Here is a 22,733-nt window from a genome sequence, read left to right as displayed (position 1 = left end):
TTCGCGGGGCTTATTGCCTTATTTTACAACATAGATGGTCAAGTGAGAAGAGACTGGTGGTGTCTGTACTGGCATTAGTGAAGTGAAGTGAGATATTTAGTCAGATATGGTGACCCACACCCGAAATGTGACCTCTGCATTTAACCCATCCAGAGAGTAGTGAACACACGTACACCCGGAGCAGTGGGCAGCTATCACTGCAGCGCCTGGAGAGCAAGTAGGGGTCAGGTGCCTTGCTCAAGGGCACCTCAGTCGTTACCCGCCGGCCCTGAGGATCCAACCGGCAACCTTCTGGTCACGAGTCCCACTCTCTAACCATTAGGCCTTCATGACTCATATTATATAACCTCCCTTGGCCTATAGGCACCAGCGCCACTCTTCTGAACAACGGTCACAACTTAAAACCCAAACGTAAATATAATACCAAAACTCTCCCAAATCTCAAACACGAACACAAAGTCTTTCTTTTTACTGAAAAACACTTCAAATGTCAGTTAATCTTGAAAATGAATCTCCTAATGCAGTCAGATGCAAAGCATGCTGGGAACTACAGATCAACTGCCAAGGTAGCTATATCTGCAAAAATGATTTATGTAGTCTCAACACAAAATAAATAAGTCAACTTAATTTGACCAATTTAAATGGGTTTAACATAATAAAATTGAGTTGGGTTAACTTAATTTGTTAAATTAAAATTGCTCAAACAAAATAATTAAAATCTTAACAAACCAAAATGAGTAGATTTTATTCCCAAGACTTATTTTAACTCAATTGTTTTGTTAAAAACAGGAAGATAATTCTATTAAGTATATTTTAATCATTTCTTTTCATAAAACGTACTAAGGCACATAATCGTGTTTTTCAGTGTCTCTTCAACAAAGAAAAACAGCTGATTTGAATAGTTGTCAGCTGCTTCACATCAACACTGTTTTAACAGGACAGGAACAATCAGCATACAGCATCACACATGTCAACTATTATTGACTTGTGTTTCATACGAGTCTATGATCGTAGTGTGTGTGAGATTGTTCAGGACTTGAGAAAGTGCGTCACACGCTGAGTTGAGAAGCAGCCAAAGAAAACAGACAACTGCTGTTTACACTCCAGTCATCACGAGTAAAGATGAGCGTCTCCTCTCTGAGCACACGGAATGCACACGCTGACTCTGGGTAGTAAGATGTACTTGAATTTTAGCAGAAAATTTTACTTCAAACATTTTCGTGCAAATTGTTAGGAGGATTTTATTAAGTAAATTCTACATGCTATTTTTTTCAGTGTACCAACTGATTTACTGGAATGAAAATTCTATGTGAATATAAAGAAAGAGCTGCACACAATACCAGAGACGTCCTGTTGTGTGATGCTCTTATATAATCTACAGACTTCAGTGTTTTCAGTTGATTTGCATGTTTACCTGCAGTCCGTGGGATTGTTGTAAGTTAATGGGGCTTTATTCACAGAAAAACTCATCCACCCGTTTAAAACTGTGATATGAAGTCAAATCAAACAAATCTATCTCTCTCTCGTTCTGTGGCATGGTCATAAAGTAAGACAGTAAAACTGGTGTTATCCCCGTCGTTCGACACACTTCTGCTCTGAGCTTGATCAAGTTCTCCTTCACCTCTGAACACATCAGATCTTTATAAAACAGACTCTTACTGACACTCCTCAACCCGACAAGTCTGTTAAGCTGTTGAAATGACCACTTTAAATCTCCTTAAAAGATAAGAGATATCAGCAGAATAGCTCCCGGCTTTGCACACGAGTCTCAGTTACTGAAATAAACTAAAGGACAAGAGTAAAGTGAGATAAGATACTGTAGAGAGATCTTGATGAAGAGTGTTTGTCATCAGAGAATGAGTGGAGTGGGGTCTTCACATGGACACAATCACTGCCAGACGGCATGTCAATCACACGCATGTGTTTGGGGGATGATGCGGGTGTCCTGTCATCATCAGTGTGATGTAATGCGTTGACTCGTGTGCAGTGCCATCTGCTCACTTTATGTCACTAATTATTATTATGAACTGTGCAGTCACGAACTCTCTGTGTGTGTGTGTGTGTGTGTGTGTGTGTGCGTGCGTGTGTGTTTTACAGTGTGCTGCAGAAACTGTATAGTCATATAAAGTATTAGAGAATTCTGAGTTAAATAATAACTTATTTTTGTATTTGAGCTGTCGTGTTGATCTAGGAATTGTGAGGAACATAAGCAATAAAAAGCTTATATATAAACCTCAATCCACCCAAACATTACTAAGTTTAGTCATTAAGCAGACGCTTTTATCCAAAGCCAGTTACAAATGAGGTAAACAATGGAAGCAATTGGAACAACACAAGGAGAACAAAAAGCAGAAGTGCAGTAAAACTGGTCTCATGTAGCCTACCACAGTAAACCGAGCAAAGTGTTTTTTCTTTTTTTTAAAGGATAGAAAGAGTAGAAAAGAGATAGAAGTCAGAACTGATGGGTCAGAGATGTGTTTTCAGCCGGTTCTTAAAGATGCCACAGAATCTGCTGATCTTGTAGCAGCGGGCAGATCATTCCACAGATGTGTCTTTGATATAATGAGAATTGTTTTATTTGACATTATGTCTAGATTCTCTTTAGAGGTGATATGTCCCTGAACTTTAGCTTTCATATAGCACAAATGTAATGTTTAAATGTTTATACATGAACTGTTATAACGGTCTTGTCGTATGAGAGCGAGAGGGCAGACTGACAGTCCTTATACTGTAAACAGAATTACTGTATGTGATGGCTGTTCAGCCCCATGAGGGATTAATAAACTGTGTGTGTGTGTGTGTGTGTGTGTGTGTGTAGCTCCTCACATCTGTTCACAGTTTGCATGCTAAGGTGCAATTTTCAGAATCGTGCATCTGCTGCGAGTGTGTGAGGGGTTTGTAGTGCAGATGGAGCCGAGCGCTGCATGTCATCAGGACCAGCGATATCAAGGCATGTTATCACCTCTGTCTGTATGTCTGTCTCAGGACAGATGATTCTGTCAGAGTTCAGTTCCTTCACTGACACACAGACCGTCATGAGATATGAAACTTCTCCTCAGTGTTCATGTTCTGGCTGAGAACACACAGCTGGCAGAAGCTTTAATATTTGTGTCCTTATTAATGTGTTTTATGCTTTGGAATTGCGCAAAGTTGTTATGTTGTGTGCGTGCCATTACTTATATTTTACACCTGCAGACCATTCGTCCTGCAAAACAGAACCGTTAGGAGGAAGGTTTGTGTGAGAAGTGAATAACAGTTTGTTGTTTCCATGGTAAAATGTGAGCGATGTGCCAGATGAGGCGTCATCCGTGAGAGGTTGTAATTTGTGTGCTAATATTTATGTTAGTCAGTCAGCTTGCTGAAAGAGAGATATTATTAAATTATTCTTCCAGGGGACTGATGTTCCTCTTTTTTTGCTGCTCTGCTTTTCATTCCAAATAGCAACATGATGGTTTTTCTCAGTGAGATTTAATGTTGTGTCGTGCCTCTCGTGTGTGTGTGTGTGTGTGTGTGTGTGTGTGTGTGTGTGTGTGCGTGCTGTGCGTGCGTGTGTGTGTGTGTGTGTGTGTGTGTGTTTGTTTGTTTGGGTTGTTTGTGTCCTCTGGCCTGATGTTGTTGATCTAGTAAACATTGTTGAATCACACGCATCCGACTTAGTTTACCTGCAGCAGGGAGGTCTTCAACACATCACAGATCTGCAGATTGAAATCCCTGTCCTGATGTTTCTGCATCTGATTTTACAAAGGATTTTCTTCTGATTTGATGGAATAAAGATTGTTAGTGATGATTCACTAGAGCTCTGCAAGCCTGCAAGATGTAGAACATAATCTGTCTGTGTGTCTCTGTGTGTGTGTGTGTGTTCATGTTTGTATATCCCGGTGGGGACCTAAACCTGAATACACACCAACACATGGGGACTCGTGTCACTGTGGGGACCAAAATTGAGGTCCTCATGGGCACAAAAGCTTATAAATTGTACAGAACAATATTTTTTACAAATCTAAAATTGCAAAAAGTGTTCTATGATCTTTAGGTTTAGGGATAGGGTTAGGGATAGGGGATAGAATATACAGTTTGTACAGTATAAAAACATTACGCCTATGGACTGTCCCAACGGGGATAGTCAACCAAAGCCTGTGTGTGTGTGTGTGTGTGTGTGTGTGTGTGCGTTCATGTTTGTATATCCCGGTGGGGACCTAAACCTGAACGCGTGCGCGTGTGTTTGTTTCTCTACTTGTGAGGGCCACATTTCATAAATTGAATACTTCTCCAAAATCCTTTACTCACCGCTCATCATGTTGTTTCGATCACATATACGAATGTTTCCGTGAAAGACCAAAGTTTAGTATCTTTTCAAATTTTACTCTCGTTCTGTACAATACTACTGAATGTACTCACTTGATTTGATTTTCTGCTAAAACTCATTTTTACACTAACATTCGTATCTGACGTTGTGTTTCAATATATGACGCGTTGGCGTGACGTCATCGGCGTAAGGCCTGTCTCAATGTAACGTTTACGCTAAGGTGAAATCGGCACACAGGGAGATCTTAACGATCCCTTTCTTTTTCAGAGCACTGGAACACTTTTATTGTATGGAATAAAACACTGCGTGCTCCTCTTGTGAACTCGCATTACAGACAATAAAGCGCGCACATCTGGAGTGAGAGAGCGGCTGTGTTTGTGCGCCCGCGCGCGCGCTCCTGTGGTTGCGTGCGAGCGTTCAGCGGCGGCGTCTCTTCTCGGGACGTCTGGGGTTTGATCTGTAAAAAACAACCAACTGAACTTAAATGAGTGTATAAAGCCAGAATCACGCGTAAACCTTGTTAAAGTACAAACACAACATGTGTAGTCACGCATCCCGTTACAGTGACCTGAGGGTAGACGTGCGCGTGCGTGCGTGTGTGTGTGTGCGTGCTTGCGTGCGTGTGTGTGTGTGGCGCAAGACCTTTCATGCTGTAGCCTGCCGCGCTTTTAACCCATAAAATTACACGCGCGCAGCGCGCCAAAAGCCTCGAGGCGGTAGGAGCGTGCAGCATGATGTTTAAGCGAGTGTCAGAAACTGGCTTACATTAACGCTCATTAGATGCGCCATAAAACACTTTTTGGCAGCTCAAAATAAACGGACACTAAAGTCTTGTTTAGACGTTTTTGACAGTGGGATAACAGAAACGTGTTAAACTCGCTGAACATAATAATATTTCACCCCATACTCTACTTGCTTATGAGGACACAACGTAAACTCACACGATCATGAGAACAGACAGATCCGAATTAAAGCGCTTCAGAATAACAACGACAACTGCACCGCGTCTCACGACACAAACCAAACAATGTGTGAGAGCTCTTCTCTCCGGCAGCCTTTTAAAGACAGACAAGAGCACGTCTGCTATTAAAAACATGAGAAAGTGGATTATATTCCTCCTCCCTGTAAAAGAAAAAGACTCCACATCCAGACATTCACAAACGTACAGACACTCACAGACGTTAAATCATGTGTAGGCTAATACGAAAGCCCTTGCTGTGATTTCACTGTTAGAAGATTTTAAGTTATTTTGAGAAAGTTAAAACAATTTTATTTTCTCATATTATTTTTATTATTTCTGTATGTTTATTTCATTTATTTATTTATCTGCTTGTATAAGCTGTTCTTGTTTAATAAATACGATGTAAGCTCAACCTGAAGATAGGTATATGTATATGTAAAATTGTTACGTATGCCATTTTGTTTGTAATTGTTAAAAAAATCAAATTAAAATAATAAAATAAAAAAACGTTAAATCATGTGTGAACTGCGCTCGAGCGCTCAGATTCTATAGTCAAATACAACATCGCCACCTTCAGGTAAAGGTGAGAATTGTGTGGTTTGTAATGCAGCCCAAGCGCTTCTCTGTCGTGCTCTAATGTTTTTTATTGACAGTAACAATATCAAAACATAGACATAAACACTAGTTGGAGCTTACAAAAAGATATTAAAGAAATTACACATTTTCAAAGTTTTCAGTGGCTTTTGTTTCAATGAAAATCGAATTGAATCAATATAAAGTTCAATTAAAGGTAATAAAACAGGGGTTTCTTCCAGAGAATTTACATATGTGTATATGAAATGTTGCTAACAAAGGTATCAGATTAATTATATAAATACAACTGCTGGAATGACGTGGTGCTGTCCGTAGAGATACGGACACACCTGCTGCCTGCGTTACTGTAAAATACATTACAAAGCCTTCAATTTAATCTCTTTATTAAGAGATTATTAAATCACTATTTTCTTCTCACAAATCAAACAGTGAGACAGACAGAATGTGTTTTTATATTTTGTGTCTATGGATCGGACCACTGAGTGTTGAACTTGGGGCGTACAGACTGCGTAAATCTCCGGTCTGACGCGCCCCCCAACGGCAGCGTGATGTCACAGCAGTAACGCGTTTCGGTTTGACTATCTGCGGCTTCCGTCGCAGATGAGTGTCAGTCAGTCAGTCAGTCAGTCAGTCGGTCTTTCAGTCTTTCAGTCAGTCAGTAAGTGACGGACATCAGAACCGGAGCGGCACCAGATCATGCGCGAGCTCACGGCGTCCTGACAGCTGCACGCGGCTCGGTTCCGGTGTCAGCGGACGCGATGGACGGCGGCGAGAGAAAGGTAACGCGATTTAACGACACACGGACGCGGCAAACACCCACTCTGTTACATTAGCATTAGCATTAGCAGCGCGAGCGGGATTAAAGTCCAGAAGCCCGGTCAGAATGAAATGTGGCATCATAATAAACACTCAGGTGTGTGTGCTGATCATACCACACGCGACGCGACGCGACGCCCCTCTTTAATAAATAAAGTGGCGATCTGCTTGAATTGATCTAACGTTAACTGTACTTTTCAAAAGTACATATACCACGGTCTTCTTGGTTAGCATGTAAATATCATGTCGTTCAGTAGCACGAAACAAACATACATGTTCTCATCTGATACTTGGACATATACCGCGATGTCTTTTTTGCTATGCAAGAAGTATTGTGGTTTCTGGTGTTTATTTTGTGAATTATTGATGCACGTAAACCAGTGACGGACTGCATTCATGTTTCATATACATGGATTTGTTGATGTTTATGACAGAATGACGTTTAAATGCAGAGTATTGTGTGATTTGTGTAGGATTATTATCGTGTGTTTGTGTGTGTGTGCCGTGTTAGTTTCTGCATCTGAGAAATCTGGTTTTTCTGCATTCATTTCATTCCATTCCTCACTCGTCTGTCCTGTTTCGATCTCTGTCACATGAATATCTTCTGCTCGTGTCACTGAGATGTTTTGATATACATTCAATTCTCAAACACGAGATAATGTCCTCTATATGTCTGTGTGTGTGTGTGTGTGTGTGTGTGTGTGTGTGTGCGTGTGTGTGTGTGTGTGTGTGTGTGTGTGTNTCTCTCTCTCTCTCTCTCTCTCTACATCTCTCTACTACAGAGATTTCCATGAAAAGATTTCCCTTTTGTTTTTAAGCTCAGGCGAGAGTGCTGGGTGTGTGAACTGGTGAATGAATGCATTGTGCGTTCAGATATGATCGCCGGTTGGACTGACGTTATTTGCCATGATCTGATTGGTGAAGAGAGTAGTGGTGATCTGCCCAGCTGTGTGTGATGTCATAATCGGAAGAGCGCACAGAGCTCCGCCCACCACTCACGGACTAACAATTGATGCCACACACACACACACACACACACACACACACACACACACACACACACTGCTGTGTCAGACACGCATGATGATCTGGAGTGTCACAGGTCAAGGTGTCAGTTTGATTCACACTGAGATCTCTGGAGCGTCTCACTTTCATCGACTGTTTTTATTCTCTCCACCAGCTCACAGTTGAAATGACAAATGAATTTTCACAAATGAAAATCAGATTTAGATGAAGAAGAAGCTTTAGTGTGTTTAAAATCTGATCCTGTGCTGAATAATATTATCAAGCTTTAAGAAGAATGAGCTATTTGTAACATTTTCTTATGTCATGCGATAGCTTTATGTGAGGAGAACACAAACTGCGCTACTGCTGTCATCTGTCACTCTCCATTCAGCATACTCTAGTGTTCGGTGACAGTCAGGACTCTACTCGTCCCAGTGTTTGAATTATTCTGCATGATCACTAGATAAAAAAAATCTATTCTTTATGAGTGTTTTTACTTTTACATTTTTTTTGTACTACATTATAATGCATATATCATTACATGTTCAGTCAACTTTCATAAATACGTTATAGTTTTGTTCAATACAATAAAATACTTGCAATTCTACACTGATGAGAAAAGAGCAGGACTAGTATCGCATCGGTATCGCAATTCAGGTATCGGAATCGGATCATAAAGAAAAAACTGGTATCGTCCCACCCCTAGTTTTGTGAGCTGTGTGTATCATCACACTTGACTTCCATTCATACGCATGCGAATGCGACAGACCGGAAACGCAGGCCTGCCCGAAGATATTTTGCTGCGTAGCAAAGTTCAAGTTGGGTGAACTCTGACCTGCAAAATCGCGTCACATGAGTGTGTCAAACCGTCACGGCGTGACCTCTCGGTACAGAAATGTAAAAGATGGAGGAACGGCTCCTGCCCATTTTCTCAGCACTCTCTGAACGTATTTCGCATGCTCAAAGTCATGTCTGACCGCGGCATTATTGTGTAAAGACGTGTCTTCAGTGATTTAACACATCATGTCTCATCTGGAGTTTGTGTGTTGTGTTTTCAGGATGTGAAGCTCTCAGCTGAAGTGAAGCCGTTTGTTCCTCAGAAGAAAGGTGTTGATGGTTCATTATTACCCATGAGTCTGTGCAGTGAGGGCGGAGCTGAGCCCACACAAATCCCCTCCTACCTGATCACCTGCTACCCGTTCGTACAGGAGAATCAGAATAACAGGTACGCACGCACGCACACACACACGTGTGGGAAGGGTAAACCCTACGGTATGGGGACAGAATGTCCCCACAAAGATGGCAATATCCAAAACCCTTGCCCTTGCCCTTGCCCTTGACATTGTTTGGTCCCCATCAGGAAACGAGCTTATAAATCATACAGAATGAACTTTAGTGAAAATGTAAAAGAGCAGACAGTTGTGTGTGATTGTTAGGGGTAGGGGGAGGGAATATGAGATACAGTTTGTACAGTATAAAAACCATTGCGTCTATAAAACGTGTGTGTGTGGTTTATCTGAAACACAAGGGCTGGTTAATTATTCAGAGTGATTCTGCTGGTGATGTATTGTTGTGAATATTTCAGTGATATTCAGGTCACTTGTTTATTTTGTGTCATGTCACTAGTGTCATTTCAGAGCTTCTCATGAACGAATCTGTCTAAATCTGTTGGCATCATCGCTCAGAATTACTCGCAGAATGACATTTGTCATGTATGCAAGTGTTGTAGAGTAGTTGGTGTGGAATGTAGAGTGTGAATACTGCAGTGTTGCTGTGTATTTTCAGTCGGCAGCTGCCCGTGTACAGCGGAGATCAACGCTGGCAGCAGATGAACCCGAGCCCAGGTGGGCCGTACCTGGCGTACCCGATCCTGTCCTCCCCTCAGCCCACCGTCAGCAGCGATTACAGCACATACTATCACGCCATCATGCCCACACCCTGTCCTCCTGTGATGGGCTTCTATCAGCCGTTCCCCGGGCTGTATGCAGGGCCGCTGCAGGCCGGTGTGTTGAACCCTGTGTCAGAGTGCAGTGAGAGAGTCACCCCGCAGGGTCAGACACAGAGAGGGAGGGGCATCTCACGAGCTCCCATCATGCACAAGGTACACCTGAAGCATTCAGATATTCCTGCGGCGTGTGATAGAAAATCATTGAATATGAATACATGAATGTGCATTAACGATGCAAGAGGCTCAACTTGGTTTCATATTAATCTTATTCCACATTTGATATTTTATCTTGTACAAATAGTTAAATTCATAATTCTCTCAAAACCTGTTAAGTAATAAACACGTCCTGGAATGATGTCACAACAGTGTGCACAAAGTTGCATTCAAATAGTTTAACCAAATGTTGCTGTGTTATTTGCCTTTGTGTACAGCAGCCGATGAGTCAGCCGATGAGAGTCAAGCGTCCTGTGATGCGGAGCGTGGCGATACAGAAGGAAGTAGGAGCGGCCGGGCCTGATGGGAGATGCAAGACTGTGTTGCTGGTGGATGCCGCTCAACAGACAGGTACAGACCGACAGAGAGACAGAAGCTGAACGTACACAACTGACACACTGATGGTGTTTCTGGACTGTGTGTGTGTGTGTTCAGATTTCCCAGGTGAGGCGTGCGGCAGCAGATCAGATCAGGTGAGTGCTCTGCAGTGGAAGAATAAAAGCAGACGCAGGCGAACGTCACAGCAGGAGTCATCCAGCGAGCATGGAGCCAGCGAGGCCGACATCGACAGTGACAGCGGCTACTGCAGCCCCAAACACAACCAGGGAGGTGTTAACCCTTCAGCCAATCAAAACGCAGCTCCAGCGGTACGACCACAGATGCGCGCGTGTGTGTATTCACTGTTGATCTTACTGCAGTGTGTATGATTTTGACTCTTCTATGTGTGTGTGTTTTGTTCGCAGGCTGTGGACGCGAGCGTCATGACAGGTAAGATGAGTCTTGTCCAGCTGAATTCTCACGAGTCATGTGATCACAGCGAGTTTAAACGTGTGTGTGTGTGTGTGTGTGTGTGTGTGTGTGTGTGTGTGTGTGTGTGTGTGTGTGTGTGTGTACTGGTTTAGCTATATTTGTGAGGGCCAAATGTCCTCAGTACCACAGTGAAATACGTGTGAACCCACCTGTGAGGACATTTGACTGGTCCTCACTAAATAAAAAGGCTCATAATTCGCTCAAATAGTGTTTTTCTTTAAATGTAATAGAGTGCACATGTTTGTGTGGTTATTAAGTTAAGGGTCAGGGGATAGAATATATCATAAGCCTGATATAAAATCAATGGAAGTCTATGTAATGTCCTCACTAGTATACTCAAACAAACCCGTGTGTGTGTGTTTACAGCGGTTAGCTGGGGGAATGTCGGATCACACAACACACAGAAAGCGTGGACAGAGAGAAATGTGTCCTATCAGAGAGGCAACAGAACTCCTGAGCAGAGGAGCTACACACAGGTAGAGACACATCAGACATCTCCATTCATGTGTCACGTGGCGGTCTGACATCATAGCATGATTGTGTGTCCTGCAGGAGAATCAGACGGCTTTCAGTGGTCGTGCAGGAGGGCAACGGAGATCAACACTGAACACTCCTGACACAAACCTCACACCTGAACCGCTCTACTTTCAGGTACGCACGCACACACACTCGCAGAGAGAGGGAGCAGTTTAATTGGTCTGGAAACAAACACATTTTACATCACTAGTATGAGAATATATTTACACACAGATACATCTCCTGAGAGGTACATAAACTGTGTGTGTGTGTAGGATGAAGAGGAGTTTCCTGATCTGGCCACAGGTGGCGCTGCTCAACGTAATAAACCAGAACCAGCACAGCCCAAACTGTCCAAGAACCTGGTGAGTTTTTCACAGAATCACAGAGATGATCAGAGCTGAAGAACCTCCCTCTAAACCTGCGTGTGTGTGTGTGTGTTCATGTTTGTATATCCCGGTGGGGACCTAAACATGAATACACACCAACACATGGGGACTCGTGTCACCGTGGGGACCAAAATTGAGGTCCTCATGGGCACAAAAGCTTATAAATTGTACAGAACAATATTTTTTACAAATCTAAAAATGCAAAAAGTGTTCTATGATCTTTAGGTTTAGGGGTAGGGTTAGGGATAGGGGATAGAATATACAGTTTGTACAGTATAACAACATTACGCCTATGGACTGTCCCCACGGAGATAATAAACCAGACGTGTGTGTGTGTGTGTGTGTGTGTGTGTGTGTGTGTGTGTGTGTGTGTGTGTGTGTGTGTGTGTGTGTGTGTGTGTGTGTGTGTGTGTATGTGTGTGTGTGTGTGTGTGTAGCTGGACAACCTTCCAGAGAATTCACCCATCAGCATTGTGCAGACGCCCATTCCCATTACCAGCTCTGTACCCAAAAGAGCCAAGAGTCAGAGGAAGAAAGCTCTCGCCGCCGCTCTGGCCACAGCCCAGGAGTATTCTGAGATCAGCATGGAGCAGAAGAAACTACAGGTGCACACAAAACCCTAAATCACCCACATTCACGTGTGACAAACACATCGCATCAGTAAAGATGAAGTCGTGAGAGAAGCAGCTCCACTGGCCTCCAGTTACACCAACAATCCTTTAAAGCTTTTAATTCTTGACATGTTTAATCATGTATGTAATCATAGACTATCAGATCAAACCAGTGGTGTAGTCTATGCCATACCCACTCGAAAAGATCAAGAATTTCCGTATACCCACTTAAAAAGTGTGAGGATACGTAACAACATCGTTTTGTGTCAGAAGAGTGAAGAACTGACTTTTGGACCACTGGTGCACCCGGGAGATAGGAAACAAAAGGAGATCTTGAAAGGCAAGCATTATTTTCAGTGTTTTCCTAAGCCTGCCCCTGACGCTACGCTGCAGCAGCCCGACGACGCTCATGCGCCGCTCTACGTGGGCGTGTCCCCCTCCGTACTCTGTTCGCCGTGTATTATACTTTCTGCTGAGAACTCACCCCACTTTTACAACCACCGTTTATTCTTTATTTGTTATCATTAACCGAACTTTATGGGGATTGTTGACATATTAAATTGTATCTAACTAGCCAACTTCACAAACGAGTTTGTGTGGTGAATCAGTACATGAGGGAGAGATAACTTATACCACAAGATAAGTGTATAATTGTCATGATAAGAGATGAGAACTCCTTGTGAAAGTCAGGCTAGAGACACTGCCATAAGTGTAACAGTTGCTTGATAAAACTGCACAAACATTCATCGTTGATTATTATAGTTAACTGTCAGTGTCAATAATAGGCCTAACTTGCACTCATAAGTGTGACCCAGTGTGTGAAAACTAGGCTACAAATCTAGTTATTAGTGACGAGCATCAGAGTTTGACCCTTTATTTCTTTAAGTCTTTGACATGGCCTTAGTCAGTCAAAAAAACAATATAAAAAGCTAAAGATGATACTTTCACGGGATGTTGGTTGCCCTGCTGAAAAAGAATAGAACCCTGCCCAAAACACAAGAGATGCAGATGAGGATCAATAGAACGCCCGTTAATGCATTTTGTAAAAGAAAAATGTGTGATTCCTAATAGTAATCGTAAACCGATAGAATTGATGTCATATTATTTTTTAGCAGGGTGGGTTTATGTAGTAGTAGTTCATGTAATGGTATCATTGGATACTATTCCCATGGATCGCAAATGTGATCACAAACTGCCAGCTGATAAACCTGTGCTTTGGGGGTCGTAAGGCTAAATATAACTCTTAACTGACTGATTTCGACCGTGATTAACAAAACCAGCAAGTCCATCCAGCTGTCATCGGCTATTGAAATCTTTCCCAATGCTCTTGATGACATATAGAGGCATACTCTATGCATTGGTGAGTGTGGTGGTGCTTAAATACAGGTTGGCTGGGGATCAGAGTATACTCCCTACAACAAACTAGACTACACCCCTGGATCAAATGAACATCAAGCAGGTGAATGTGGCTTTAAGGTGTGCGCTTTATTATTTGAACAGATCATGAATTGAATAAGTTAGTGAGTTTCACACATATGAATTAGTTATGTTTTGTCATTTGTTGGTGTGTGTGTGTGTGTGTGTGTGTGTGTGTGTGTGTGTGTGTGCAGGAGGCTCTGTCTAAAGCAGCAGTAAAGAAGAGCAGGGCTCCAGTACAGTTGGATCTGGGTGATATGTTGGCAGCACTAGAGAAACAACAACAGGCGATGAGAGCACGACAACTGAACAACACCAAACCACTGACATACACAGGTACACGCGCTACATGACGAGAACATATAGAGCCGTGTACAAGAGATGACATCAGCATCATTCACTGTTTGATTCTTTTTTTTACTTTTCACTGAGTCAAAAAAATAAATGATTATAAATGCATCATTCAGTCGGTTACAATGAATCTGTCTATGATACACTCACACACTCCACAAACTGCTTGACCAAACATAAGACTCTAAAATTGATCTCCAGAAAATACTCTGATGTGATTGGCTACCTGTGATTAGACTATTCTCACATGACAGAAGACTGCACTTACTCGCTCAACACCCCAGATATTTTAGAAATGAAGAAATAAGAGTCAAACATGATTCTTTCATGAGTCAGGACACTGAGCTGAAATTTGGGACTGTCCCAGGAAACACTGTTTAACCTAATATTGACATGTGTGTGTTGTTAGTTGGGACAGTGGGAGGTCTTTACAGTAAAGACAGCAGTACATCATCATCAACTGTCAAACACACATACACCCCCCCACACAACATCCTGGACTCTACCGCCCCGCGCGTCAGGAGAGGAAAAGAACGAGAGATTCCCAAACTCAAGAAGACCACCGCCATGAAGAAGGTACTCTACAACACCACACAACAACAGTAACCGGGACAGGAAATGACATCACACGACATTAAATCCAGTCCGTGTGTGTATGTAGATAATTCTACAAGAGCGTGAGGTGAAGAAAGGGAAGAACCCTGCTGATCAAGGTGTGACTGGAGCTGAAGATCACAGAGACAGTGACACCCTCACACAGGAGCCAGATGGTACACACACACACACACACGTTCAGCTGCTTTCTGTCTGTGAGGATGTTAACATTGAATGAGGAATGGATTGATCTGTAAAGTATGTGTGTGTGTGTGTGTGTGTGTGTGTGTGTGTGTGTGTGTTGTAGAGAACGGTTTGAGCGTGCCCAGTGATGCGTCTTTGTCTCCAGCGAGTCAGAATTCTCCATACAGCATCACACCGGTGTCTCAGGGCTCACCGGGCAGCTCGGGCATCGGCAGCCCCATGGCTACATCTGCCATCACCAAGATACACAGCCGCAGATTCAGAGAGTGAGTACACACACACACACACACACACACACACATCACACGCACATCACACACACACACACGCACATCACACACATCACACACACACGCACATCACACACATCACACACACACGCACATCACACACGCACATCACACACGCACATCACACACGCACATCACACACGCACATCACACACGCACATCACACACTCACATCACACATGCTTCTGTTCTATCACTGCTGTCTGTGAGAAATATTTGGATTGATGTTGAGAGAAGGATTCATTGAGCTATGTGTCTCTTTCAGGTACTGTAATCAGGTGTTGAGTAAAGAGATCGATGAGAGCGTGACACTGCTCCTGCAGGAGTTGGTTCGATTTCAGGAGCGTGTCTATCAGAAGGAGCCCACCAAAGCCAAAGCCAAGCGGAGGCTCGTGATGGGACTGAGAGAGGTCACCAAACACATGAAACTACAAAAGATCAAGTGTGTCATCATCTCACCCAACTGTGAGAAGATCCAGGCCAAAGGTGAGCGAGACAGAGATGAACTCCAGACATTCTCATACACACTTCAGTAATAATAACTGTTAATGTCAGTGTTGTTCCTGTGCTGTGACCTGTCGAGCGTTATAATGTGTGTGTGTGTGTGCGCAGGTGGTCTGGATGAGGCGCTTTATAACGTGATCGCCATGGCGAGGGAACAAGAAATCCCATTTGTGTTTGCTCTGGGACGTAAAGCTCTTGGCCGCTGTGTGAACAAACTCGTTCCTGTGAGCGTCGTGGGAATATTTAACTTCTCTGGAGCAGAGGTACACAAACGCAAATACTCATGTTGTGTTTCACGTTTAATAGGGTCTTTTCATAGACATGATGATTTTTAAACGGAAACCCCTAAACATCAAACCATCACATATTTACGTTTTCAAATAAACCTCATTTATAATCAGTTGATAATCATGGGCACCACTGACTGACACAGTTGTGTATTGATGTGTGTGTGTCCAGGGTCTGTTTAATAAGCTGGTGTCTCTGACGGAGGAGGCGAGGAGAGCGTATAAAGACATGGTGAACGCTCTTGAGCAGGAGCAGGCCGAGGAGGCCCTGAAGAACGTCAAGAAGGTCACACATCACATGGGTCACTCCAGGAACCCGTCTGCCGCCAGCGCCATCTCCTTCTGCAGCGTCATCTCTGAGCCCATCTCAGAGGTCAATGAGAAAGAATACGGTAATGGTTCTGCCGCACGGGCGCACATCTCACCACATTCTCTACAGTGACCAAAACTTCACTGAAAACATTAAAGGGGTCATATGACACGGCTAAAAGGAATATTATGGTTTGTTTTAGATGTAATGCAATGTGTCTACAGGATTTAAGGTTCAATAACACTGTATTTTCCACACACCGTGCATGTTTGTATCTCCTCTCTGTAAAGCGAGGTGTGCTGTGATTGGCCAGTTCACCAGTGAGTAGTGATTGGTGGAATACTGCAAGCGTGTGATGGAAATGTGACGCCTCTGACCATATTTGGAACATCAGGTTCCTCTTCAGTTGTACTGACAGGTACGCCCACCTTACTTGCGTCTACATTTGGGCGGTCTTAGTCAGATCAGACCACCAACTGACGTAGATTTGTGGGGGTGTGGCTACACAAGGCGTTTCAGGCAGGTCTGGGTGAGCATTCAATTTTAGATCACACTTTCATTTCTGCAATTTTACACGTCTAATACATGCATGTGGAACTTATAACACACCAAAGACACAGAGAAACACGCCATATGACCCCTTTAAGAGTGTGTGTTGATTTACAACAGGAAAGAAGAGTAGAGAATACAAGGAGAGAAAAGGCTAAAGTCATACCTGTAAAGTGTGATATTTCTTCTGCGGCTCATGTGTGTGATCTTCATGTGTTTCTGAATCTGTGTGTGCAGAGACTAACTGGAGGACTATGGTGGAGAACACGGATGCCCCTGAACCCCTGGAGTCTGAGCCCAGCAGCAGAGGGCACAGTAAAGAGCCCGAGGTCACGTCACCCGCGCCGCAGCCGGGACCCACTCTCACCCCAGCGCCCTCTCGTGCCCCAGAGAGAGAAGAGTCCCGCACGGACGACCGTTTGGAGTGGGCGTCGCAACGGAGCACGGACACGGGTTCACTGGACGGCAGCTGTCGTGACCTGCTCAACTCTTCCATCACCAGCACCACCAGTACACTGGTGCCCGGCATGCTGGAGGAGGAAGAGGAGGAGGACGAAGAGGAAGAGGATTACCCCCCCGAGCCCCTCTCTGTGCAGGTGCCGCCGCTCAGCTGTAGGATCGAGTCTTGGGTCTCTAAAACGCTGGAGAATCTGCAGCTGCACAGACAGAGCGACGACAGCACGGATGATGAGGATGAGGAGGGACGGCTGAGTGACAAAGAGCTCGACTCGTCTGATCTTACAGAACCAGCAGCCAACGACAAAGATGTGCTCGAACCCACGGGCTGATGGACACAACACACAACTCTCTCTCTCTCTCAGTTTATTAAGGAGTTTCAGACCAACACAAACATTGGCTCAGGAAAATTAAATGGACAAACCAATCAAACTCTCTCTCTCTCTCTCTCTGTGTTTTTGTGTCTACACAACTTTAAAGGGACAGTTTACCACACAGTGAAAATTCTGTCGCCATTCACACACACAAACACATTTTGTTCAAACTCGTGTGACCTCCATTCTTCAGTGGAAGACAGAATGAGACGTTGAGCAGAATCTCCACACTGCTTATATAAACATCTGTTTCTGTCTTAAAGAATGAAGGTCACCCCCCCGACAGAGTCTTCATTTGGACCCTTAAACTGATGAAGGAAACAAATTCATTCCGACACACACACACACACACCATACACACACAGGGAAGTGGAGTCAATTCTCTCTGTCTTTTGTCTGTGTTTGTTTGCTTTTATCAGTTGTCAAGAATCCATTTAAACCAACACAAACATTCTGCAGAGAAAACATTAGACGATAAGACATAACCCCGCTGTAAATAACATGTAGAAATATTTCTAATATTCAGTCTTACTGGCTTCTATTTATCGTGCTTGAATTAAAATGGATTTTGAGTTTCATTCTCCTGTGATTATATTTCTGTGGAGTATTCTGGTCAGAAGAGTCTGATAAACACATCTGAGCACATCACTGATATCTGAAGATGATGAATCTTATGAGAATGTTTTCTGCTGATAATGTGTGTGTGTGTGAGTTCTCTTTACTCTCATGTATTCTGGTCTTCTTCATCTGTAGCATTAACACGGCTCAGAGTGTCTTTCATCATATTAAACTCTACATGAAGGATTTCTGTCATTATAATGTTTATATTTGCATTTGTTTGTTATAATTCAAATGAATGTGAGTGATCTTTCTGTTATAATGACTAATCTGAGGGAAATGTCCAGTGTAAAGCATCAGTCGTGAGTGTTTTGCTCATGTAAACAATGTAAATGTTAAAGATCTCGGTGCAATAAGCTTCTGTAGCAGAACTCCAGCACCGTCAGCTTCAGCTCGGTGTGGTGCTAATGGACCCTCTCTCCCTCTCCCTCTCCCTCTCCCTCTCCCTCTCCCTCTCCCTCTCTCTCTCTCTCTCTCTCTCTCTCTCTCTCTCTCTCTCTCTCCCTCTCCCTCTCTCTCTCTCTCTCTCTCTCTCTCTCTCTCTCTCTCTCTCCCTCTCTCTCTCTCTCTCTCTCTCTCTCTCTCTCTCTCTCTCCCTCTCTCTCTCTCTCTCTCCCTCTCTCTCTCTCTCTCTCTCTCTCTCCCTCTCCCTCTCTCTCTCTCTCTCTCTCTCTCTCTCTCTCTCTCTCTCTCTCACACACACTCCGTGTGTTTAGAGTGATTTTCATTGTTGTGTCTTTTGCACTATGTACATAATGGTGAACATGTTTGGGTAACTGATAAAGTAGCACGAGTCATGTATTCTAGTGAAGCGTGTGTCCATGTGTACCTGCAGTAACTTCTGACTGATCATTAATACAATTAAACTGTTTTCAGTACCGTCTGTTTGAAGGTGAAGTGTGTCTCATTTGTTTTAGATGGTACTGTATATATAAAGTCAACATGACACTGCATTTAAGATGAACGTGAGTGTGATTGACACAGAATGAAGCTTAAAGAACACAAACCTCATGTACAACATGTACATTTTAGATTTTGGATGTGTAGTTTTTGTTAAATATTATGTTATTGATTGTAGAGTGTTTCAGTGATGTGATTCCAGTGGTGCAGAAATGACACTGTTTACCTTGAGAAACTTGCCTTTAAAGGAATAATTCACCTTCAAAAACTCTGTCATCATTTACTCACCCTGTTGTCATTTTAAACCCGTGTGGTTTTCTGTTACCAACATTTTTCAAAATATCTTCTTTTGTGTTCTGCAGAACAAAGAAAGTCATACAGGTTTGAAATGACCAGAGGTAGAGAAAGAGTAGTTAGGCTCAGAAACTGATTGATCTTTGTAAGGGTTTACTGTGTAGTTTTGTTGTACTGACAGAAAGTCAATCGACTTGTTTGGCCACTCAAATTCGTTTGACTAAGTTTTGTATGAGTCATTGTTTGCTTTTGTGCGGCAGGTGGCGCTCGCGCATCAGCGCAGTGAGAAAGTAAACAGAACTTTGACATTAAACAGCATATAAATATAAAATCGCGTACATGGCAATATACGTTATGTTCTTCTTTCTTCGCAGAACAGAGACTGTATTTAACTCAACTTAAATTCGAGTGGAGCAGCTCGAGCGCTGGATGACGTCAGACAACGCCTCACGTAAAACTTCCTATTTGGTTGTCTCTCTCGCTCTGTCTGCGTGTCTTTTTGTAACTATTGTTTTGTGGCAGATTGTCCTTCGTATTATTATCATAGTTTCGCTACAAATACAATGGTTCATTTGTGGTTATACCCTTCCTTTTCATTTAAGAGTGTTTTTGTATTGCTTTGTTTTTTCAAAATGGTTGAGAAAAGTGTGAGTGACCACACTTGACATCTGTCTGTTTATGATGGGTTGTAATGTTAATTTTGTTTTGTGTACATTGATTTGATGATGTACAGTTTGTGCACTGGATGAAGTGATAACACATGATTTTATTGAAGTAACAAAGCACTAGCTGAGTTTATTTCATCTCTCTGTGTGTGTGTGTGTGTGTGGGTGTGTGCGTGCGTGTGTGTGTGTGTGTGTGTGTGTGAAGGGTAAACCCTACGGTATGGGGACAAAATGTCCCCACAAAGATGGCAATATCCAAAACCCTTGTCCTTGTGGGGACATTTTTTGGTCCCCATGAGGAAACGAGCTTATAAATCATACAGAATGAACTTTAGTGAAAATGTAAAAGAGCAGACAGTTGTGTGTGATTGTTAGGGTTAGGGGGAGGGAATATGAGATACAGTTTGTACAGTATAAAAACCATTGTGTCTATGGAATGTCCCCATAAAACATGGAAACCCAACATGTCTGTGTGTTGTGTGCGTGTTGTGTACATGTGTGTTGTGCGTGTGCGCATGTGTGTTGTGCGTGTTGTGTGCATGTGTGTGTGTTGTATGTGTGCGGGTGCGCGTGTGTGTGTTGGCGTGGTTGCGCTGGCAGACCTCAGTGTTTGCGGGGCTTTCCAGAATTCCTCAGGCCGACTCTGACAGATTCAATCTCATCTGTGTGTTGTAGACTGAAGACAGTGAGACAAGTGAAGGCTGGGAACAGAGGTTTGGTGACGCTCATCGGCACACGGCTGCTGTATTCATGATCTTCTGGTTTTAATCTTCAACAGCTCAATGTTTACAATGTTTTTACACTGAGTTCTGTCCAGTATGATGAGCAGGTCTTTCAACAGGTCGGTTCTAACACTGCATTCAACTCAACTGTGGCTCCTTTCATTCCTTTGAGTCAAAGACCCCTGAAGAGACTTCAGATGTTTGATTTCCAAAAGCATTCGTGCTAAACATCTCAAGGAGAAGTGGCATCATTTCCCATCATGCACCACCTGAGGTAGTAACACTTTGAGATGGGATGTTCAAGTGTGTGAGTTTCACCGGCCTCCACGTCTGTAAGAGTCCCGCTGTAGAATCTCAAAATATAAAACTATATATGTCAGTCTGCAGATAACCACATGCTGCTCTGTTTGTCGACAATAAACGCACACAAACACACTCAGACACAGATGTGATGTGTGTAATGCTGTCAGTTTAACAGAAGATGAAATGAGCCGCATCTTTAAATGCAGCCAACAGTGACACAGATTGAGAAATATTCAGGCCTACGGCTGAATGAGGTGTGTGTGTGTGTGTGTGTGTGTGTGTGTGTGTGTGTGTGAGTGAAGCTCTTATTTTCAGGAGTCATTACACATGACAGAAACAACAAGATACCTGGTGCTTTTTACGTGTGTGTGCGTGCGCGTGTGTTCATGTTTGTATATCCCGGTGGGGACCTAAACCTGAATACACACCAACACATGGGGACTCGTGTCACTGTGGGGACCAAAATTGAGGTCCTCATGGGCACAAAAGCTTATAAATTGTACAGAACAATATTTTTTACAAATCTAAAAATGCAAAAAGTGTTCTATGATCTTTAGGTTTAGGGATAGGGTTAGGGATAGGGGATAGAATATACAGTTTGTACAGTATAAAAACATTACGCCTATGGACTGTCCCCACGGNNNGAGATAATAAACCATACTGGTGTGTGGTGGGTGTGTGTGTGGGTGTGTGTGTGTGTGTGTGTGTGTGTGTGTGTGTGTGTGTGTGTGTGTGTGTGTGTGTGTGTGTGTGTGTGTGTGTGTGTGTGTGTGTGTGTGTGTGTGTGTGTGTGTGTGTGTGTGTGTGTGACATCATTGAGTGGGTGGTTTTATTTTTCTTGGGTGTTTAATGTGTGATGGGCGAGTCTGTGTGAGTCAGTGAGTGACTGTGACATCACACTGTTGCGTTATAGATGTCACACACATACACAAAATCAGTTAATAAGTTTTGAACAGACAGAAGTGATGATCACACATGATTCTGTTTTTTGTCCAGTTGTCTCACACACGGGTTATTCACATGCGATGAAGGAAACCATAAGTATTTGTATAAATCTTTCCTGTGTTCCGGTGACTTTGGTGGGTTGAATTTGTATGTTTATGATGTGCATTTTTCTCTTTCAGGTTTGGGAGCAGAAGAGTGTGGAAACGAATGCTGTTAGATTTCTGAAGACATCAACACAACATCAGTCCAGTGATAGTGAGCCGTGTGAGAGCACATGTGACTGCACGTATGAGCCACACAAACACTTCATCGAGCTCTAGATGTGAAGAATGTTTCCCTGCGGCCCGACACACACACACACACACACACACACACACACACACACAGATGAATATCATGAATGCCTTCTCTAACACAAAACAGCTCGTGTTGTGATTCTCATCTGTTTGCAGATCTCTGATTCTGATTATCCACAGCGACACAACACCAAACACTTGTTTGTCTCATTTGTGACATTTCACGTCAATTGATTCTGCTTGTGTTCTCTGGACGTTGATTTGAGATCCCACGCCAGCTTGTAGATCAAGGGATATTAAAATAAACTCGTTGATTTAAACCAGTCGCACGCAATCTCACCGTCATTTGTTGTTTTTTGCCCTGCTGAATATTGAAGAAGCGTAATTGGCTTTGATCAAAGAAAAGTCCCACAAGATGAGAAGGACTGTTGATATCGAGTGAGCTATCGGTCTGGAAAAGGTTAGAGAGAGTCTGGCACTGCACAG

At 43.1% G+C, this 22,733-nt stretch overlaps 1 protein-coding gene across 2 annotated transcripts; it reads left to right on the top strand.

Annotated features, from left to right (window-relative positions):
* Positions 1–6,466: 6,466 nt before the first annotated feature.
* secisbp2l (SECIS binding protein 2-like) lies at positions 6,467–19,216 on the top strand. Of its 2 annotated transcripts, none has more exons than XM_057348265.1 (18): positions 6,467–6,640; positions 8,741–8,907; positions 9,468–9,783; positions 10,065–10,194; positions 10,279–10,490; positions 10,587–10,611; positions 11,020–11,129; positions 11,206–11,304; positions 11,445–11,534; positions 11,996–12,163; positions 13,780–13,921; positions 14,346–14,512; positions 14,598–14,706; positions 14,838–15,000; positions 15,290–15,510; positions 15,637–15,791; positions 15,988–16,207; positions 16,912–19,216. In XM_057348265.1, the coding sequence occupies exons 1-18, from the start codon at positions 6,620–6,622 to the stop codon at positions 17,460–17,462; spliced, it is 3,066 nt and encodes a 1,021-aa protein (XP_057204248.1). In that variant the 5' UTR covers positions 6,467–6,619; the 3' UTR covers positions 17,463–19,216. The 2 variants fall into 2 exon arrangements, with proteins under 2 accessions (XP_057204248.1, XP_057204247.1); XM_057348264.1 differs by having other exon boundaries at positions 10,062–10,194.
* Positions 19,217–22,733: the final 3,517 nt, after the last annotated feature.

This window comes from Triplophysa rosa, linkage group LG12 (genome assembly GCF_024868665.1).
Source record: "Triplophysa rosa linkage group LG12, Trosa_1v2, whole genome shotgun sequence".
Classification (NCBI taxonomy): domain Eukaryota; kingdom Metazoa; phylum Chordata; class Actinopteri; order Cypriniformes; family Nemacheilidae; genus Triplophysa; species Triplophysa rosa.
This window is presented reverse-complemented; position numbering and strand designations above follow the sequence as displayed.

Excerpts from the sequence above, each read along its gene's own strand:
- secisbp2l (XM_057348264.1), top strand. The coding sequence starts at position 6,620 with ATGGACGGCGGCGAGAGAAAG. Across the intron at positions 9,784-10,061 it reads GAGCTCCCATCATGCACAAG|CAGCCGATGAGTCAGCCGAT; the intron begins GTACACCTGAAG and ends CTTTGTGTACAG. Across the intron at positions 13,922-14,345 it reads CAAACCACTGACATACACAG|TTGGGACAGTGGGAGGTCTT; the intron begins GTACACGCGCTA and ends GTGTGTTGTTAG.